The 20654-nt window shown below is 37.7% G+C and overlaps 1 protein-coding gene across 5 annotated transcripts; it reads left to right on the forward strand.

Moving 5' to 3' along the window:
- Positions 1 to 2503: 2503 nt before the first annotated feature.
- LOC149843310 (uncharacterized) lies at positions 2504 to 16641 on the forward strand. 5 transcript variants are annotated; one of them, XM_090001775.1, is made up of 2 exons: positions 2504 to 2687; positions 15358 to 16641. In XM_090001775.1, exon 2 carries the CDS (start codon positions 15456 to 15458, stop codon positions 16245 to 16247), a length of 792 nt encoding a protein of 263 aa, XP_089857901.1. In that variant the 5' UTR covers positions 2504 to 2687; positions 15358 to 15455; the 3' UTR covers positions 16248 to 16641. The 5 variants fall into 5 exon arrangements, with proteins under 5 accessions (XP_089857901.1, XP_089857899.1, XP_089857900.1 ...); XM_090001773.1 differs by having other exon boundaries at positions 15367 to 16641; XM_090001774.1 differs by having other exon boundaries at positions 15399 to 16641.
- The last annotated feature ends 4013 nt before the right edge of the window (positions 16642 to 20654 follow it).

Below are 20654 nucleotides of genomic sequence, written 5' to 3' on the forward strand. Positions count from 1 at the left end.
CGAAACGAACCTGGGCCATAAAAAATGTCTGTTTGAACTTTTCATCGTCATCTTCTTCTTCCTTCTCCGTAAAACATTATAAAACCCTCATTCTCTCTAAAGAAGAAATCAAGGGAGGCAAAGAGTTCCCCTGGAGAAGGCCATGAACATCAACTCTCTCACTCTCTCTCCCTTCTCTTTCTACTTCTCTGCACATCCAGCAGACGATCCTACATTGCTCCATCAAACACTGACTGACCTGCATACTAACTGTAGCATCGTTCAACTTGATGAGTTGTGGAGCCTGATTCATAGTTTTTGCCCTTACAGGAGGGGGTTTGGGGGTTTCTCCCAGCGTGGGTAGCATCATTCAACTTGATGAGTTGTGGAGCCTGATTTAGAGTTTTTATCCTTATAGGAGGGGGGTCCAGTATAATTTTTTTATTTTCTTTCCTTCTTTTAACTATCAAAAAAGAGCAATAAAGTGTTTTCTTTCCCACAAATTTTCTATTTTTCTTTTTCTGTTTTTTTTCCATGATTTTTTCAATGACTCCCCTACATCGATTTTTAGTGTTGTCGGGTCTCCAACGAACCCCACAACGATTTATAGTGTTGTCCGGTCTTTCAATAGTGATTTGTAGTATTGTCGGGCCTTCCTACAACGATTTGTAGTGTTGTCGGGTCTCCAATGAGCTCAACAACGATTTGTAGTGTTATCCGGCCTTCCAACATCGATTTGTAGTATTGTCGGGCCTTCCTATAATGATTTGTAGTATTTTCGGGTCTCCAACAAGTCTCATGCAATTTATAGTGTTATTCGGCCTTCCAACAACGATTTATAGTATTGTTGGGCCCTCCTACATCGATTTGTAGTGTTTTCGGGTCTCCAACAAGCTCCACAGCGATTTATAGTGTTATTCGGTCTTCCAACAGTGATCTGTAGTGTCTTCCGCAAATCACTACAGCGATTTGTAGTGTTATTCAGTAAGCAAATCGCTGTAAATCGCTACCTGAATTAGGACCAACTTGTCAGAGTCATATCTCCCTAACCGGAGGTCATATTGCAAATCGCTGGATGTGCACAGAAGTAGAAAGAGAAGGGAGAGAGTGTGAGAGGGTTGATGTTCATGGCCTTCTCCAGGGAAAACTCTTTGCCTCCCGTGATTTCTTCTCTAGAGAGAGAGAGAGAGAGAGAGAGAGGGTGGTACAGTGTTTTACAGAGAAGAAAGAAGAAGAAGATGACGATGAAAAGTTTAAACAGACATTTTTGATGGCTCAGGTTCGTTTCGCCGGATGACCATCGGATCGCCAGCTCACCATCATTTCGCCGGATCACCATCGGCGAAACGATTAAGGTTCATTTCGATGCTACCCACGCTGGGAGGAGCCCCCAAACCCCCCTCATGTAAGGGCAAAAACTTTGAATCAGGCTCCACAACTCATCAAGTTGAATGATGCTATTCACGCTTGGAGGAGCCCCCAAACCCTCCTCCTGTAAGGGCAAAAACTCTGAATCAAGCTTCACAACTCATCAAGTTGAATGATGCTACCCACGCTGGGAGGAGTCCTCGGACCCATCTTTTGTAAGGGTAAAAACTCTGAATCAGGCTCCACAACTCTTCAAGTTGAATGATGCTACCTACGCTGGGAGGAGCCCATAGACCCCTCTCTTGTAAGGGTAAAAACTCTGAATCAGGATCCACAACTCATTTAGTTGAATGATGCTACCCACGCTGGGAGGAGCCCCCAAACCCTCCTCCTGTAAGGGTAAAAACTCTGAATCAGACTCTACAATAGTCAATGTGCAGGTCAGTCGGTGCTTGATGAAGCAATGTAGGATCGTCTGCTGGATGTGCACAGAAGCAGAAAGAGAAGGGAGAGAGAGAGTGAGAGGATTGATGTTCATGGCCTCCTTAAGGAGAGATTTCTTTCTCGGATAATCCTTCAGTGCAGAGACTGAGTCTTAAATAATCATCTTCGGGGCACTTAAGTCTTTACAACCACTCATTTTCTAGAATCGTCATTTTTTTTTGCACCAATGGAGGAAAGGGTACTTAAGTCTTTGCAATTGCATCAAACTCCAACGCTAATTAATGCTGACAAACATGGGGATACGAGATGCAAATGCTTAAATACGTGGTGCTTTTTGGGACCCCCGAGCATGAGATGCCCTGTTCGGGGGGATAACATATCACCTGCTTCGCAGGATCATAGACCTAGCTGCGTTAGCTTTGCCTACCGTACTTACCGTCGCTGTAGTGGCAGCCTAAAACTCAGTGAGCTTATCCCTTGAATCACACTCCATTCAGTTTGGCAAATCCTGATAATTAGTCCTAGTCCCATTCGACAAGAGTGTTGTTACTTGTTAGACGATCCTGACCATCGTATCGGTCTCACTGCGACGATTTCCTTAAGAATCGGACGATTCTTAAAATAACCGTCGATTCAAAATCCGATTCGAAATGGTTTTCACAAAATTTAAACGAGTCGTAAAGCCCACCTTTCGTTCTCCGCACTCCCCGCGCCTGCTCTTCCCTTTCTTTCCTTACGTTTCATTTCCTTCTTCTTCTTCTCTCTCTTCTCTCTGTTGAGAGAGAGAGAGAGAGATCTTCCTCCATCTTCTTCACGTCTTCATCATCTCGTCGTTCCAAATCGGCCCTCTCCTGCAACAGATTCGTGAGCGATCGAGCGAGAGAGCACGAAGAGAGGTGCGTATTCGATTCTCGGATTGTTTTGTGTTTTTTAATTTTATTTCCGGAATATCTGAGAGATTTGGAGAGTGTTTGCTGGATTTGAGTCATCGGTGCCAGGAAACTTAGAGAGGGAAAACTCGTAAGATCGGGATGATATTTTCGGAATTGAGTTTTCCGGTGCCGTAAAATGTGGAAATTGATGAAGGACTTGGAAATGGGGACGGTAGTCCCTGTATCAAGATTTTAATGGGGAAAATTCAGAATCCGGATCTCAGTTCTTCGGTACAGAAAAATTCCGAGGTTGGAGGGTTTAGTTTTCTTCATTTAGGTGATGGTATGAGGTGAAATTCCTAATCTTTCAGATCCTGTTGTTTGCAGAAGGAATTACTTTTGTAGTTTTAGTCCTTTCATTGTCTGTAGCAATGAAGTCTTTCTCCTATTATGTATCTCTGCTTCTGTTGTGTGTATTCCCTCGCCATCGATGACAATTCGATCCTCTTCCTATTAAGAAAACTCTGTTTCGGGTTGTATGTGTTTGTGCTTTTTGTGTAATTTTGTTTGCCTTCTTCTTTTTGTTTTTGCGGTCGATTAGCACCAGATTATATGTTGGATCGGGCGACAAATTATTGCAGAATAAGTTTGTGGTATTGGAAATCATTTGCTTGTTTTCATAACTCGGACCGATTTGGTAATGAGGATTGCATAGCAGCATAAGTTATTAAGAGTCAAATCCAGTAATAAATAAAGTCATTCTAATAATATAATAAAAGAAAATGGTACTTTACGACAAAATCAAGAATGAAAATTGTAGGAGAAAGCTATAGAAGAAGTCATGGACATTTTCTTTACCATGTCAGAAACATTGTTGACAGTTTAGGTAAGTTATCATGGGGTTTGCATCATTGATGCCGTGTCATGTCTTGATACACCTGTGAAAATATCTTCAAGAATAAAGCTATGTGCACAAAAGCACTACTCAATAGACAATATGTGCACAAAGGCACAAAATGATCACTCATAAAAGAGTACAAATGCACAAAGGCATAAAAAATAATGAACTAATTTATTGAATGAGTGAGAGAGCCTTTACAAAAAGAATAGATTTACAAGGAGGATAACCCCATACATATACAAGTGAGAGGACCCAAGGAGGGGCTCCCATATAGCGTTGGAGCCCCTCCAACGATCATATTTATGACCGTTGGAGGGGCCCAACATCTATATGGTGGGCCCCTCAAAGCTTAAAAGATAAAAAAATAAAAGGAATACAAAAAGAATAAAAAGCATATTAAAAATGAATATGCATGAAATGGCGAAAAGACTATTTTACCCCTAGTGGGTATTACAAGAAATCTATATAAAGAGAGAGATACATAGACATATATAAAAGAGAGAGATATGTACATCTCTCTCTCTCTCTCTCTCTCTCTCTCTATATATATATATATATATATATATATATATATATATATATATATGAATTACAATTTAACATCCCCTCTCAAACTTACGGTGTAATGATCGAAAGTTTGCCAAGAAGAAAATTGAATCTAGGAGAACAGAACGCCTTAGTAAAAAAGTAAGTCAGTTGATATTCTGACCTTACATAAGGTAGATCTATGACGTTCTTCAGATATTCTTCTCTAACATAGTGGCAGTCCATCTCAATATGCTTTGTACGCTCATGAAAAGTGTGATTCTTAGCAATATATATTGCACTCTTATTATCACAGCACAACTTCGTAGGTCCTTGAACATGAACCCCCATATCTTCTAGCAACCGTCGAATCCAAACAATCTCCATGGTTGTAGTTATCATAGCTCGATATTTGGCTTCAGTAGATGACAGAGATACCTTTTGTTGCTTCTTGCATCTTCAAGAAATTAATGATTTACCTAAGAACACCTAAAAAACAGTGGTGGAGTGACAGTTATTTGAATTACCCCCTCAATCAGAGTCAGTATAAGCAATTAAATTTAATTCAGAAGATGAGGATAGAAATACTTCCTTATTTATGGACCTCTTTATATATATGATAATTCAAAGAATGACACTCATATAAATTGATGTATGGGCATGCTGAAATTGACTTGCAACATACACAACATGAAAGATATCAGGTCTAGTGATGCTAAGATACATTAGAGATCTAACAAGTTGCCTATAAGGAGTGAGATCTTCTAGAGGAACCCCATCATCAATTTTTAACTTTATTCCTACCACTTCAGGAGTTTTACAAATTTTATCTTATGTAATTCCTGACCTATCAATAATCTCAAAAGAAAGTTTAGTTTGAGACAAAAAATAACTCCTGTGAGAGTAGGCAACTTCTGTGCCTAAAAAATATGTCAAAAAAACTAAGTCTGACATTTCAAATTTTTCTGTTAATGTAGACATGATACTCTTAATCTCTTTAGTATCATCACCTGTGATTAACATATAATAATAAAATCACAATTCTTGCATTAGATTTCTTGACAAACAAGGCAGTGTTAGTATAACATGAAGTAAAACCATTTTCTATCATTAAATTATTAAACCGATCATACCAAGCCTTGGGAGTTTGTTTCAAACCATAGAGAGCTTTCCGCAGATGGAGAACTTTACCTTTAGGAACATTCATACCTGGATGAGCATCCATATAAACTTCTTTATTTAAGTCTCCATTTAAAAATGCATTTTTAACATCCATTTGATATATGTTCCATTTTTTAATAGAGGCAATTGTAATTAGACACCTAATAGTGACTATACGCGCAACAGGAGCAAAAGTTTCATCGTAGTCTATTTCATATTCTTGACTATATCCTTTGGCAATGAGACAGGCTTTATATCTTTTAAAAGACTCATCACTCTTAGTCTTGACCTTAAAAACCCATCTACTTCCTATTGTTTTTCTTTTCTCTAGGTAAATCTTAAAACTCTCAAGTTTTAACTTTTCTAAGAGCTCTAAGTTCATATCGATTGCATCCCTCCATTCTACAATTTTCTTGGCTTCTTCAAAGTTCTTAGGTTCCACATATGAATGAATGACACTAAGGCATGCTCTATGTTTAAGTGAGAAAGTTTCATAGGATATAAATCTAGAAGGATTTCTTCTCGCTCTTTCGGTCCTACGAGGATTTTGATTATTTATGAAAGTAGGTTCACTAGATTCACTATACTTTTCAATTGCACTTCTAAAAGTGTTTCTATCTCTATGAGTATAGGTAATAGGTTCATTGGATGTTCCCATTTCAGTAGGTTGTTCAAGAATTTAAGAATGAGAATTATTACTCTCTTGCATATTTTCATCATTACTAGGAGCATCATATATCATTTCATCATCACTATATATATCATTTCTAGATAAACAATTCAAACAAAAAAGAATAATCCATATTTATCTCCATGAGGTTCATATTCTTCAAAACCACTAACATTTTCTAAAAAGGTTATATTTCTATAAACATATAATTTATCATTTTTAACATCATAGCATCTAAAACATTTTTGTGTTTCGGAATATCCAAGAAATGCACAAGAAATAGCTTTTGGTGAAATTTTATCATTTTGTCAGTAAGAACAAAACATTTGCATCCAAAAACTCTTAACCTACTGTAGTCAGGTTCTTTTTTATATATAATTTCAAAAGGTGAGATTTTATTTAAATTTTTTGAGGGAATACAATTTATAAGATAAACGGATGCAAGAGTCGTCTCGGTTCAAAATCTTTTAGGAATTTTTTGAGAAATAAGCAAGGTTCTAGTGGTTTCAACTATGTGTTTATGTTTTCTTTTGGCTAGGCCATTTTGTTGAGGTGTTTTGGAAAAAGATTTTTGATGAACAATTTCATTCATCTCAAGATAGTTTTTAAATTCATTTGAAAGATATTCACCTCCGGAGTCGGTTATATGAATCTTTAAGTTACCATTAAATTGATTTTTAATTATCATGTGATAGGTCTTGAATGACGCAAACACCTTATGTTTATGCTTAAGAAAATATATCCAACAATATCTAAAGTAGTCATCAACAAAAATGACATAATAAGATAATCCTCCTTTAAATATAACAGGTGCCGGTCTCCATACATTCGAATTCACAAGTTCAAATTGTTTGGTTGTGAGCATGGATCTTTGTTCAAAAGTCAAGCTTATCATTTTCTCAAGAATACAATCATTACAAGTAAAATCACTTTTACAAAGGTTTTTAACAAAATGTAAATAAGAGAGCTTGGCAATATTGATATACCCAAGACGTTTATGCCAAACATTTATATTTTTATGTTGGGCAATATTATAAAAAAAGTGTTTTGGAACTTGAAGAAATTTCATGTAATATAGATCTCCTTTCCTAGAGTCTTCCCCAATCAACTTCCTAGACTGGTGATCCTATATCCAACATTTATTTGATGAGAACTTGACATCACCTATGGTTCCAGAGTTGAGAGACCGAAAACAAATTTAAATTTAGTTTTGGTATAAATCTAATTTTGAGAATAAAAAAACCTTTATTTTTAAAAATTTTAATTCCTTTGATTTCAAGAGAAGCGTCATCCGCAATTGAAACAAAAGAAGGTGATATATTTTTTTTTGTATTCGGAAAGAGCAAAAATATTTGGAGTCATATGGAAAGAGGCACCTGAATCTAAAAGTCAAGAAATCTTACCGGGAGGAAAAAAGGTTGACATGGCGACTCTGAAAATGGATCTTTCGAGGAGAGGTTGAAGAGCTTTCATAATTTGACTTAATGATAATGCTCCATTGTTGGAAGTAGATGGACCCTCATCCTTACTTGGTTGAAATGTTGTAGACATGGCCACCTTCTTATTCCATTTTGGACAAACTGGATTAATGTGTCCCGGTTATTTGCAAAAATGACAAATGATTTTATCATATTCTCTTCCTTGGTATCTTCCACTTTGGCCACCTTCCTCTCTTGCTCCTTGATTTTGATTTTGATTTTGAAACTTATTAAAGTGAGGAGGTTTGTAAGTTTTCAAATTATTTTTCGGTCTAGACATGGCATAAGCTCCTTCATTCTCATCCTTAGTTGAAGGCATGGACAAAACACTTTGATTGGATTTGTTCATTTTCAATCAAGTTTCCTCTCCACTTAGCTTAGTAAGAACATCTTCTAGTGGTGGAGACGTGAAAGAAGATAGAAGAGAGGATCTTGTTTGCTTGAATTCGGGTCTAAGCCCATTCAAAAAATTGAAGAAGTGATCTTCTAATTGCTTGTACCGTAGCTCAATGGCTTCTCTACTCCATTTTGGTTCAAGGAGAGCGAGTTCATCCCAAATGGATGATAATTCTGTTAAATTATGTATATATAAATATATATATACATATACTTATATATATACATTCGTATATATATAAGTATATATACATATATACATAATATCTCTTTTTTTCTTTTTCTGTACAAACCAAAAACCCGATAGGGGTGTTTTGGTAAATCCACATGTATTTTTCTTTTTGCCTTTTTTTCCTTTTTTCTTTCTTTTCCCCTTTTTCCTTTTTCCTTTTTCCTTTTACTTTTTCAGTTTGACCTTTAAAGGACCATAAGGGGCCCCACCAATCTAGTCGTTGGGGCCCCAACAGTCATATTTATGACCATTGGGGCTCCCAACGACTAGAAGGGAGCCCCCTTTTATGGTCCTCCTTTAAGCTCTCCTCCTCTATATATAGAGGAGGCTCCCCCTTGTAAAGGTATTGGGTTTTCACCCTTCTCTTCCTTTCTTCAATAATATCCAACTTATGACTTTGAGTCATTTTTACTTTTGAGAGTTTTGTGTGTGCACTTTTTAGTGCTTGTGTTCTTGGCTCTAGTGGTCACTCTTAAAGAGTGCCTTTTGCTCTATTGGTGCTTCCGCCTCTTTTCATTACATGGTATCAAAGCTCGGTTGGTGATTGGGCTTCTCTTTGTTTCTTGGAACGTGTGCCTCTCAAATTTTTGAAGAAAGGAAGGATCTTTGGTGCCGATGGAACGTGATTCTAAAGTGGAGCTTTCTTTTAAGCTAAATGGATCCAACTATCTCATGTGGGCCTCCGCTATGGAAAATCATCTAAGAGGTAAGAAACTTTGGGGTTTTGTTATGAGAACTACTCCCGAACCCTCTCTTGTTCTCACTAAAATCGAAAATGAGATTGAAAAAGCTTTAGATGGCGATGAGCCCATCAAAGCTATTAATGACCATCAATCCAAAGTTGAGGATTGGAAAAGTAACCATGCCAAAATTTTGGCATGGTTTATGAACAATGTTGACCTTAAAAATTGTGCTAATATTGCCAAATTTAGAAGGGCCAATGAGGCATGGTTTTTCCTTAAGGGTATGTATACCCAAAAGGATCTTGCTCGACAATTTTTTTGTCAAGAAAAAAATCCGTTCCACCAAACAAATGGATATGAGTGTCCGAGACTATTTTAGCTCTCTAACCCCTCTTTGGGATGAACTTGCTCTCCTTGAGCCTAAATGGGTGGCTCCGGAAGATATTGAGTTAAGAAGGAAACAAATTGAAAATGAGCACTTTTTTCAATTTCTTCATGGGCTTCGCCCGGAATTTGAACAAGTTAGAGCATCTCTTCTCCATAGAAGCAAATCCCTACCTATTAAAGACGCCCTTACCGAAATATGCCAAGAGGAAACTCGACTTGGCTTAAGTATTAAGAGTGATGAAGTTTTGACCGTTACTAGGCCCGGATCAAATGTTAAAGCATATAGACCTCCTCACTTTAACAAAAATAGTAATGGGCCTAGAAAGGGAATAATATGTCATTATTGTAATGAACCGGGACATATTAGACCGGTTTGTCCCAAACTTAAGGGAAAAGTAGTCGCAGTTGGAGAAAATTCTCCAAAGAAGGAAGAAGAAAGTGCCAAAGAGGGAGATATCAAAGAAACTCTCAATCATATCTCCGAAGTTCTCCAACATCTTCTCAAGACTTCTTCTTCAACATCCGGAGCCGCCATCGCCTATTCTTCATCACCTCTAGGTATGTGGATACTAGACTCTGGTGCTTCTTTTCATATGACATCTCATAAAAACTCTCTTTCAAATGTTTTTTCCGAACCTATATCCTCTTATGTTTCAACGACCGATGGGACATCATTGAAAATTGAAAGTATTGGAACACTTGATTTTAAAAAATCTCAAAACTTTTTCGTTCCTAAAGTAAGAATCGTTCCAAAAATTAATTTAAATCTTTTTTCCGTTTCTCAAATCACCGATCATGGATGCCAAGTCTCTTTCTCACCTAAAGATTGCACCGTGCAGGATCTCCAGTCAGGGAAGCTGATTGGGCAAGGCCATAGAAGGGGTGATCTCTATTTTATGGACTTTTTGACTCTTCCATCTAAGTCATCTTGCAATCTTGTAAAGGACAAAAGTATTGGAATTTGGCATGAGAGACTTGGCCATCCAAATTTTGTAAAAATGTCTCTTTTTCCGTTTTTGAACAATACTTGTAAAGACAATCACATGACTTGTAAAGATTGCATTTTTGGGAAATCTAAAGCTACTCCATTTCCTCAAAGAAGTTACTTTACCACTCGACCATTTGAACTTGTTCATTCCGATGTGTGGGGACCTTCCCCTATTTTGTCTAAAGGAGGATTTCCGTATTATGTGGTCTTTATTGATGACTTCACTCGATTTACGTGGATTTACTTCCTAAGTCGCAAATCCGAAGTTTTCTCCTTCTTTAAAGAATTTCATGTAATGGTTAAAAAACAATTTTTGGGAAATCTATCTATTCTTAGGTCCGATTCGGGAGGCGAATATATGTCCAATGATTTTCAAACTATTTAAAAGAAAATGGAATTTGTCACCAACGCTCTTGTCCCAACATTCCGCAACAAAATGGTCTTGCGGAAAGAAAGCATAGACACATAATAGAAACTACAAGAACGTTATTAATTTCAAAAAATATCCCAAAATCCTTTTGGGCCGAAGCGGTTCTAACCTCAACATATCTTATCAATAAAACTCCTTCATCCTCTTTGAAAAATCTTTCTCCATTTGAGAAACTTTACAATATGTCTCCCGATTATAAAAGTTTAAGAATTTTTTGATGTAAATGCTTTGTTCTAACTTACAAAAATGATAAACTTTCTCCTAGGGCTATTGAATGTATTTTCTTAGGATATGGCGAAAAACAAAAAGGTTATCGATGTTTTGACATACTTAAGAACAAACTTTATATCTCAAAAGATGTCACATTCCTTGAAGAAGAAAATGGTTTTTCGCACCAACCAAATGAAAATATTGATTATTCCTTTCTATTTGACTTGTTGCCTCAAGAAAACATCATAGATGATCATATTGATCCTAGTGAACCTCATAGTGAAGATCTTTTTGAACATCCAAATAATGATCAAAACTTAGAAGAAAATGTTTCAAGACAAATACAAGTCTACTCTAGAAGAAATGAAAGGAATCCTCCTTGTGCCCTTGAAAAATTCTCTCAAAGTGAGTCGACCGAAGGAACCTCTCAAAGAAAATCAAATCGTATTTTCAAAATACCAAATAGATTTGTTTCTTATGATTCTTTTTCCCCTAATTTTCGAGCATGCCTACTTGCTCTTCACTCCTTTTATGAACCATCTCATTACAATGATGCTAAACAATATGTTCATTGGAATGAAGCTATGGAACTAGAACTTAATGCTCTTAAAAGGGCGCAAACTTGGGAAATCATTGATCCTCCCAATGGCAAGAAACCCATTGGTTGTAGATGGGTTTTTAAAGTAAAAACTAAGAGTGATGGTTCATTAGAAAGATATAAGGCTAGGTTGGTAGCCAAAAGATATGCCCAAGAGTATGGGGTAGATTATGATGAAACTTTTGCCCAGTTGCTCGAATGACTAGTGTTCGAGCTCTTATTGCTATAGCCTCGGTTAAAAAGTGGTCAATCTTTCAATTTGATGTCAAAAATGCCTTTTTGAATGGTAATTTGAATGAAGAAGTTTATATGGAACCACCTCCAGGTATGAATTTAAATGGAAAAATTTTGAAATTAAAAAAGGCCTTATATGGACTTAAGCAAGCTCCTAAAGTTTGGTATGACAGGTTTAGTAATGTATTAATCAATTTAGGTTTTTCTTCTTGTTATACTGACACTGCTCTTTTTGTGAAAAGGACAGGTGACTCCATTATTATGCTTCTACTGTATGTTGATGATATGATCATCACTTGGAATGACAAAAAGGGAGTAAATGATGTAAAGTCTATGTTAAAAGAAACGTTTGATATGTCTGATCTTGGATATTTGAGATATTTTTTAGGCATTGAAGTGGCTTATTCCGCGCGAGGATACATCATATCTCAAATGAAATTAGCTGCAGAAATTTGTACCAAATCAGGAATATCTGATGAAAAGAAAGTTGAGACTCATAAAGTTATCAATGCGAAGCTGAGACTTGAAGATGGTGTTCTTCTTGAGGATCCAACCCCCTACCGTCAGTTAATCGGATCCCTCACCTATCTAGCCATCACACGTCCAGATATAGCTCATGCGGTTCATGCAGCAAGCCAGTTTCAGCATGCACCTACTTCGGTTCATATGGCGGCCGTGATGAGAATTGTGTGATATATCAAAAATACCATCTCCAAGGGACTCTTCTTATCCTCTTCCTCATCTCTTGAATTGACTGCTTTTACTGATGTTGATTGGGGAGGAAATCCCAATGATCGTATCTCAATTACGGGTCTTTGCATTTTTTTAGGTGAATCTCTCATTTCGTGGAGATGCAAGAAGCAACAGAAGGTCTCACTATCATCTACTGAAGCTGAATATCGGGCTATGGCTATGACAACTATGGAAATCGTATGGCTCAGAAGTCTCCTTGGTGACATGGGCGTTCCCATTTCCACTCCCACCAAGCTCTATTGTGATAACAAAAGCGCGATATACATTGCCAGCAATCACACCTTTCATGAGCGGACCAAGCATATCGAAATGGATTGTCATTTTGTTCGAGACGAATATCTCAAAGGGACCATCACATTACTATATGTCACTTCAGAATATCAACTGACTGACTTTTTCACCAAGGCGCTCCCAACTCCACGATTCATGTTTCTTCTTGGCAAACTTTCGGTCTTCTCCCTGTAAAGTTTGAGGGGGCATGTTAAATTATGTATATATAAATATATATACATATACTTATATATATACATTCGTATATATATGTATATATGTATATATACATAATATCTCTTTTTTTCTTTTTCTGTACAAACCAAAAACCCGATAGGGGTGTTTTGGTAAATCCACATGTATTTTTCTTTTTGCCTTTTTTCCTTTTTTCTTTCTTTTCCCCTTTTTCCTTTTTCCTTTTACTTTTTCAGTTTGACCTTTAAAGGACCATAAGGGGCCCCACCAATCTAGTCGTTGGGGCCCCAACAGTCATATTTATGACCGTTGGGGCTCCCAACGACTAGAAGGGAGCCCCCTTTATGGTCCTCCTTTAAGCTCTCCTCCTCTATATATAGAGGAGGCTCCCCCTTGTAAAGGTATTGGGTTTTCACCCTTCTCTTCCTTCTTCAATAATATCCAACTTATGACTTTGAGTCATTTTTACTTTTGAGAGTTTTGTGTGTGCACTTTTTAGTGCTTGTGTTCTTGGCTCTAGTGGTCACTCTTAAAGAGTGCCTTTTGCTCTATTGGTGCTTCCGCCTCTTTTCATTACAAATTCAGCAAAGTATTCTTTAATAGACATTTTTTCTTGTTGAAGAGTCCATGCTCTTTTATCAAGATAATATTTATGGGATAAATCTCTTGAGGTATACATCCTCTCAAGATATTCCCAAACTTGAAATGTCTTTTTGAATTTCAAAATATTGGCATTAATTCTAATCTCAGCCGTAGAAAAAATTCATGAAAGGATTTTGTAGTTTTTCATTCCCTATTCTTCATGTTTCTTGTTATATTCTTCAAAATCCTTTTCTCTTTTCTCTCCATCAATGACTTTTATTTTTCCTTTTTCAACTATAGTAATTTTGGGTTCGGGTTCTAGATGATGTAGCCCCAAAGTCCTTTTCTCTTGATGTGAGCTTTCATATTACCGGCCCAAACATGATAGTTTGACCCATTGAGTTTGAATTCGAGAAAAAAATGAGAATCATTTTCCTCAATTAAGAGGCTTTTATGAGAAAAAGAGTCGTCTCAATTAGAACACTTACCACAACGGGTCTCCTTTAAGCTATTTGTTGTAGTACGTTCAATGAAAAGTAGATTGCAAAAGCTTTTCACGCCAAAATACAAGAATGAAAGAGTGGGCACGATTTTTGAGGCACCCACCGTGATGATGCAGCGCACGAGCTATTCTTCTAGAGACCAAGCTCTGATACCATGTGAAAATATCTTCAAGAATAAAGCTATGTGCACAAAAGCACTAGATTCTCAATAGACAATATCTGCACAAAGGCACAAAATAAACACTCATAAAAGAGTACAAATGCACAAAGGCATGAAAAATAATGAGTGAGAGAGCCTTTACAAAAAGGATAGATTTACAAGGGGGATAACCCCATATATATACAAGTGAGAGGACCCAATGAGGGGCTCCCATATAGGCGTTGGAGTATGGCCGTTGGAGGGGGCCCAACGTCTATATGGTGGGCCCCTCAAAGCTTAAAAGACAAAAAAATAAAAAATAAAAAGAATAAAAAGCATATTCAAAAATGAATATGAGTGAAATAGTGAAAAGACTATTTTACCCTTAGTGGGTATTACAAGAAATAAATAAATATATATATATATATATATTTATATTTATATGAATTACAATTTAACAACACCGGGCTAAGAAGGTGTCAGAAACATGCTACCATCCGAAAATGAAGATACAATGTTCTTATGTTCCTAGTTAAATAACTCAGATTCCCTGTGCATCATCATCATCGTTGTCAAGGCTTATCCCATTCTATGTCGTGAGTACTGTTGACATTTTGAAAATAACAATACTTAAGACATTGATATAATAGTTAAAATATCTTAATAATTTCAAATAATGCCTATTCTGAAGACACCATTGTAGTAACTTGATATTTATCATATAAAACCCAAATTTTTATTTTTTTAATTTTATACTTGATTCTATATGATATATTTTATATTTGCCGATGTTTTCCTGAAATTTTTTTATAAAACAAAATGATCCAATTTCCATGGCCAGCTTGGTCGTGGAAGAGAACATATATTATAATGCATAATGGTGTCCCGAATATGTAGAACATAGTTAAGCCTAAAGCCACACTCTTTAGCTGTTGGGTGAAATTAAACAGGTTGCACCTTTGGCTTAGACTTACTGCTCTTTAATTGACCATGTGATAACACCCTATGCCTACCTATGCATTCCCTATGATTCATCAATAAAAAACTGAAATACCACTTTTCAGCAGTTATCTTGATCTCTTATTTGTTTTTCATGTCGATCCTGGCATGTGTTTAATTGGGGATTAAGTACTTTTGTGTGGTGGATGCTTATATATCAAGGTCATGTGATCTAGGAAGTTGATTAGTTTCACTTGCTCTAATGGGGCAAACACACAAATTTTGTGTTGAACTCACCATCGTCGGTTTTCTAAGTTTTTACTATGATGAATTCATTTGAGTTGACTCTTATTTTCTTTTCTGTCAATTTTCAAGTTCATTCTGCTGTGCGTCAATTTGGGATTTTCTCTCTTATTGTAGCCTTTTCAGGATCTACTTTGAATACAACTGGTATTCTGCAGATTCCAGGACTCGAAGACCGATTACTGCTTTCTATCCTGACTATTAGTAGTGTTACTATGTGGAGCTTTGCCTCAAATGTCATATCTGGAAGCATCAAGTCTACAAAGCCTATTGCATGTGGCTCTGACTGCTCAGATGATGAGGCTTCCTCATGCACCAGCAGAGAGGAACCGCTAGAATGCCCTGTTTGTTGGGAATCCTTCAACATCGTGGAGAATGTTCCTTATGTTCTATGGTGCGGCCACACACTTTGCAAAAATTGCGTACTAGGACTGCAATGGGCTGTGGTGAAATTCCCTACCCTCCCAATCCAGCTGCCACTGTTCATTTCTTGCCCATGGTGTCAATTACTATCCTTCCGCCTGGTCTGGAAAGGAAACCTCAAGTTTCCTCGCAAGAACTTTTTCCTGCTGTGGATGGTGGAGAGCATGAATGGTGACAGGATGAAATCTCTTTCTGCTCTGTCTGGGGATAGAGGGGTAGGTTGGTCTTCAGGTAACAGCCAACTCTCCAGCAGTCATGTTAATCACCATAGTAGAAGAGCTCCTCACACACATCAAGAGCAGTCCTGTCAAAACCCAAATCATGCCCGCCAACTTCCTGATTGCTTAAACATAGAGTGGCTGCACGCATCATTCCGCAAGTCGATGGTTTTCTTCATGCACCTGACAGCTAAGTTCCCGCTGGTTCTTATATTTCTTTTGATCATTCTCTATGTGATACCTGCTAGTGCTGCAATCCTGGCTCTGTACATTCTCATCACCATCCTCTTCGCGCTGCCATCTTTCCTAATATTGTATTTTGCATATCCTAGTTTGGATTGGCTAGTGAGAGAGATTGTCACATAATATCTTGAAAGATCCATCCAATGGATGCTTACATCATCACAGCCTTGCATCTCTATGGTATTATATAATCACAGACCTTTGATCTTGTGATGAAAATTCGACGACTTCACATAGTTTTGGCGATGGACCGGGAGCTCTGTTCCAGTTTGGTCCTGACAGGCACATCAAGTTATGCTGGTGTAGAGATTATGGTTACTGGTGGGTTTCTGTTTCTCACTAGCTGTTGGGCTTTCTAGGTCACCAAAGTTTGTTTTGGTTTATTAAGTGGACTTACTGTATTATGCTTGGTTCCAAGGACAGGCAAGAATGGTCAGTCTGGCTTGGTCTTATTTTTCTCTTGGTGATTTCCTGTATGTATTGAAACTACTGGAATGATTAGCCCTTGGTTTTGGTATCACTTGTTGGTAGCAGTTTTCTTGTAGGATGAGCAGAAATTTAATCAGCTGGAGGAGCACAAGAACATTGACAAGGATCCACCCCAATGTGCTCATATATGGGCTCCAAGTACAGTCACAATGTCACCTCCAATGTGCTCATATAAGGCTTTATAACTTGTGAAAGTTGGTCATGGGTTTGACCTTGTGATCAATTTTCACAAGCATTTGATGTTCAGCTGAGAATCTGCAAAATTAGTAGTGACATGACACGTTCTCGTATGCCCAAAATCGCAACCAAAATGCGAATATGAGAAACTTGTGCTTGATAATGTAGATCATGTGATATGCATCCTCAAGGACAAATTTCACAACTTTTCAAGCTGTGACCTAATCCAACATGCCCTTCGTGTCCGACTTGAACCTAATCCAACCAACTTAACCATTAACATTTGACAGCGTTTGCAGATTGGAGTCTGATTCTTGACACTTTAGTATGGGTTTGCTCGGCCTCTTGTGAGAATCATTCTCTGACATTTGTGTGTGAGAATAATTCTGAAGATCGCCATTTCCTCGTGTCATTGCGAACATGAGAATGGAGCTGTGGGAGAATGAAGGAGATGTTATTCATTCTCACGTTTAGTGGTGAACCTGATGACTGATTCTCCTGAGAATAACTCTCACGAGAGCCTGATTCTCTGTGAATCTTGCAAAGAGCCAAGCAAACGTGCCTTTTAAGAGGTTAATGCTGCCAAGCTCTTTTTTGGTTATGAGGGTAGCTCAGCACATAGCATCTACCCACTTACGTTTGAGTGGTACTAAATTTTCAGTTCATGGACAACAGAGATTTTGAACTTGTGTCAAAATCAAAGTGGCATCGAATTTTCTGAACCCTTCAGGATAGCTGCGTGATGCATTCCGCACCCAAACTCAAGTGTGTTGATTTGAAGATTCTCTCAGTCAAAGAGAGGTCTACTAGATGGATGACTGAAACCTGATCGAGTTCTATCAATTAGCCTAGTCAAAAACCTGAGCCTTGACGGAGTCAGCATGTCAAGTTTAAGTTCTTGAAATCAAACAAGGACCAGAATCAGCTGCTTTGGTGTTGAATTCAGTAGGCCCTTTCCACAACATTTTATCGTGAGCATCTGTGGAAAGGGAATCATCAAGGAGGAGGGGGGGCGGGCTCCGCGTGGTTGGTAGGAGTTGTCAGTGCACGTCTCCTTGTGGTGGGACGTTGCAGGTTCAAAACCCCAGTTGTATGTTGAATAATGAGTGGTGGGGGTCTGCCTAGCCCCGGCTTGACTTTCAAAACAAGAAATCTATGGAAAGGGAATGACTTCGAATCGAATATTCGAAGCCAATGAGGAAATGCTGAACCGTTTCGGGAACGTCAAATTCAAAGTCACCATGATCAGCCAACATATCTGCAACAGCAATCGGTTGGAGATAGTGCATGAAAGATTTATTTATCATCCAATGTGCTCGACCAATGGGGCAGGCGTGAGCCATGGATCTAACAAAAAGAAAGTTTGTTGTCCAGTTCCCATTTGCCATGTAATGTTTCCTTTGAAAGCAAGAAGGCCATAACAGGCTCCTCCAACCATAGGTTAGGATCCTTCAGAAACAAACTTAGGAAACCACATTGACGAGTGTTGTAAGCACTTACAATGGATGATCCGAACCCAAGGATTCTCATTTTTTCTGCAAGAACCGCCCAACCCAATTTGGATAGACACACTGCATTATGTTCCCGTGGAGATTCGATGTCCGATCCTCCATCTTCTCTAGTCCTGCAAACTTTATACCATGCTAGCAAATGAAAATGCTGATGACGAATCAAACCACAAGAAACAATTCATGATTTTCTTCATCTGGGATATAACAGAGCTAGGCAAAATAAAACATGACATCCAGTAGATTGGAAAGGAGGCAAACACGGATTTAATAAGGACCAATCTACCTGCCATCGAAAGGACTCGACAGATCTAATTCTCCAATCTGCTCTGAAATTTCTTAAGCAAATGTTCTCTTTGATTGTCCTGTGACCCCAAAGAGAAGAACCCCAGGTATTTGATGGGTAAGTGAGCTCTCTGCCACCCTCTGAGATTACTAACAAAATGAATCCGGCTATGAGACATATTGAAAGGAATTAATAGAGATTTCCCCGGGCTCACCATTAGACAGATTTATCTTTAAAATCCAGAATTACACCCAAGAAGTTGACTATTGTCCGTCTCTTATCTCGGATGAAGAACAAAGTGTCGTGTGCAAAGAGTAAGCGACTCCAAGAGAAACCCTTCACAGGCATAGCTAAAATGGATTAGGCACTCTCCACTGGGTGCAAACGCCTGCTAAGCCTCTCCATGACCAGAAGGAATAAGAACATGGACAGGGGATCACCCTAACGGACTCTTCCGCTGCTCTGGAACTCAGAATCGGGTTTGCCATTGATCACCATCATGAATTTTGGGGTGGACACACAACACAATAATGTGACTTCGGAAATAACACAATTCCTTAAACTGCGGCTACACAGTCACACTCACATAGGTGGGCTTCTCCAGAGATGCACTACTAACATCTCGTCTAGAAGGCTTTGAACCCATTCAGAGTTTTCACTATTCCTTTACTGCCAGCTACAACACCTTTCTAGAGTAATCAGGGGAAAAGACATAGATACATAGTATCACATTAAGAATGTGTTATCCAGTTCACCCCACAGCTTATTATTACCACATTGAACCTACTTTATGGGATCTTCACTCATATAGGTTGGGTTGCCACTGTAGATGAACTACTGATGGGTTTCAGTCTCATCCCCTCTCTAAATTTCAAGACTAATGACTTATCTAGTCCTTTCGTTAATGGATCAGTTGTGTTTTCTTTGGATCCAACATAGTCAACATCAACCACTAACTGAGACACCAGTTCTCTTACATATTTTATTCTGACTTGGATGCATTTTCTCTATTTTTTATTATATTTTGTGTTTTTAATCTTTGCAAATGTGACCATATTGTCACAATGCACAGATGTTGTTCATTAAAGAAAGTTTCTCTAAAAGTCCCTTTAACCATTCAATTTTCATTCCTGTGATATCTAAAGCACAGAGCATAGCCTCAAAAGTAGACTATGACAAGATGGTTTGTTTTACTGATCTTCAGGCGACTGCACCGCCACCCAAGGGTAATATATACCATGTTACGTCATAACTCCCTAAGTTCATGGCTATCCAGCTCGCATCACTATATCCCTCAAGAACGGCAGAAAAATTCTTGTAATGCAAACTCAATGAAATAGTTTCTTTCAGGTACCTAAGTACCATGTCCAATGCCTTCCAATGAGTGTGATATGGACAACTTGTGTATCTACTTAATTTTGTCACAAAGAAAAAAATATATGATCTCGTGCAATTTGCAAGATACATCAAACTTTCAATAATCTGAGAATACCTTAATTGAAACACAGGAACACCAGTCGTATTCTTATAAAGATGAGTAGAAGGGTTATATGGAGTTGCTACAGATCTTTCTTTGTCATAGCCAAATTTCACAAGTACTTTCTCAACAAAGTGAGATTGAGAAATAGTTATTCCATCAGCTGAACGAGTCAGCTTTAAGCCTAAGATCACATTTGCAATACCTATATCCTTCATATTAAATTTACTACTAAGAAACGACTTTGTCTCATTCATAATTCCCATATTGAAACCAAACAATAGAATGTCATCTACATACAGGCATAAAATGGCACATATATCACTTTTAACTTTGCAATAAATACATTTATCAGATTCATTGACAACAAAGTCAAATGATAAAATAACTTTATCAAATTTTTTATGTCATTGTTTAGGAGTTTGTTTTAGTCCATATAGTGACTTAACAAGTCTACAAACTTTATTTTCATTATCAGGAGCCACAAAACCCTCAGGTTGATTCATATAGATCTCTTCTTCAAGATCACCATATAAAAAGGTGATCTTCATGTCCATTTGATGGACCGAGAGATCATAAATGGAAGTCAGAGC

This window comes from Nuphar pumila, chromosome 3 (assembly GCF_984573655.1).
Source record: "Nuphar pumila chromosome 3, dmNupPumi1.hap1.1, whole genome shotgun sequence".
In the NCBI taxonomy this organism is placed as follows: Eukaryota; Viridiplantae; Streptophyta; class Magnoliopsida; order Nymphaeales; family Nymphaeaceae; genus Nuphar; species Nuphar pumila.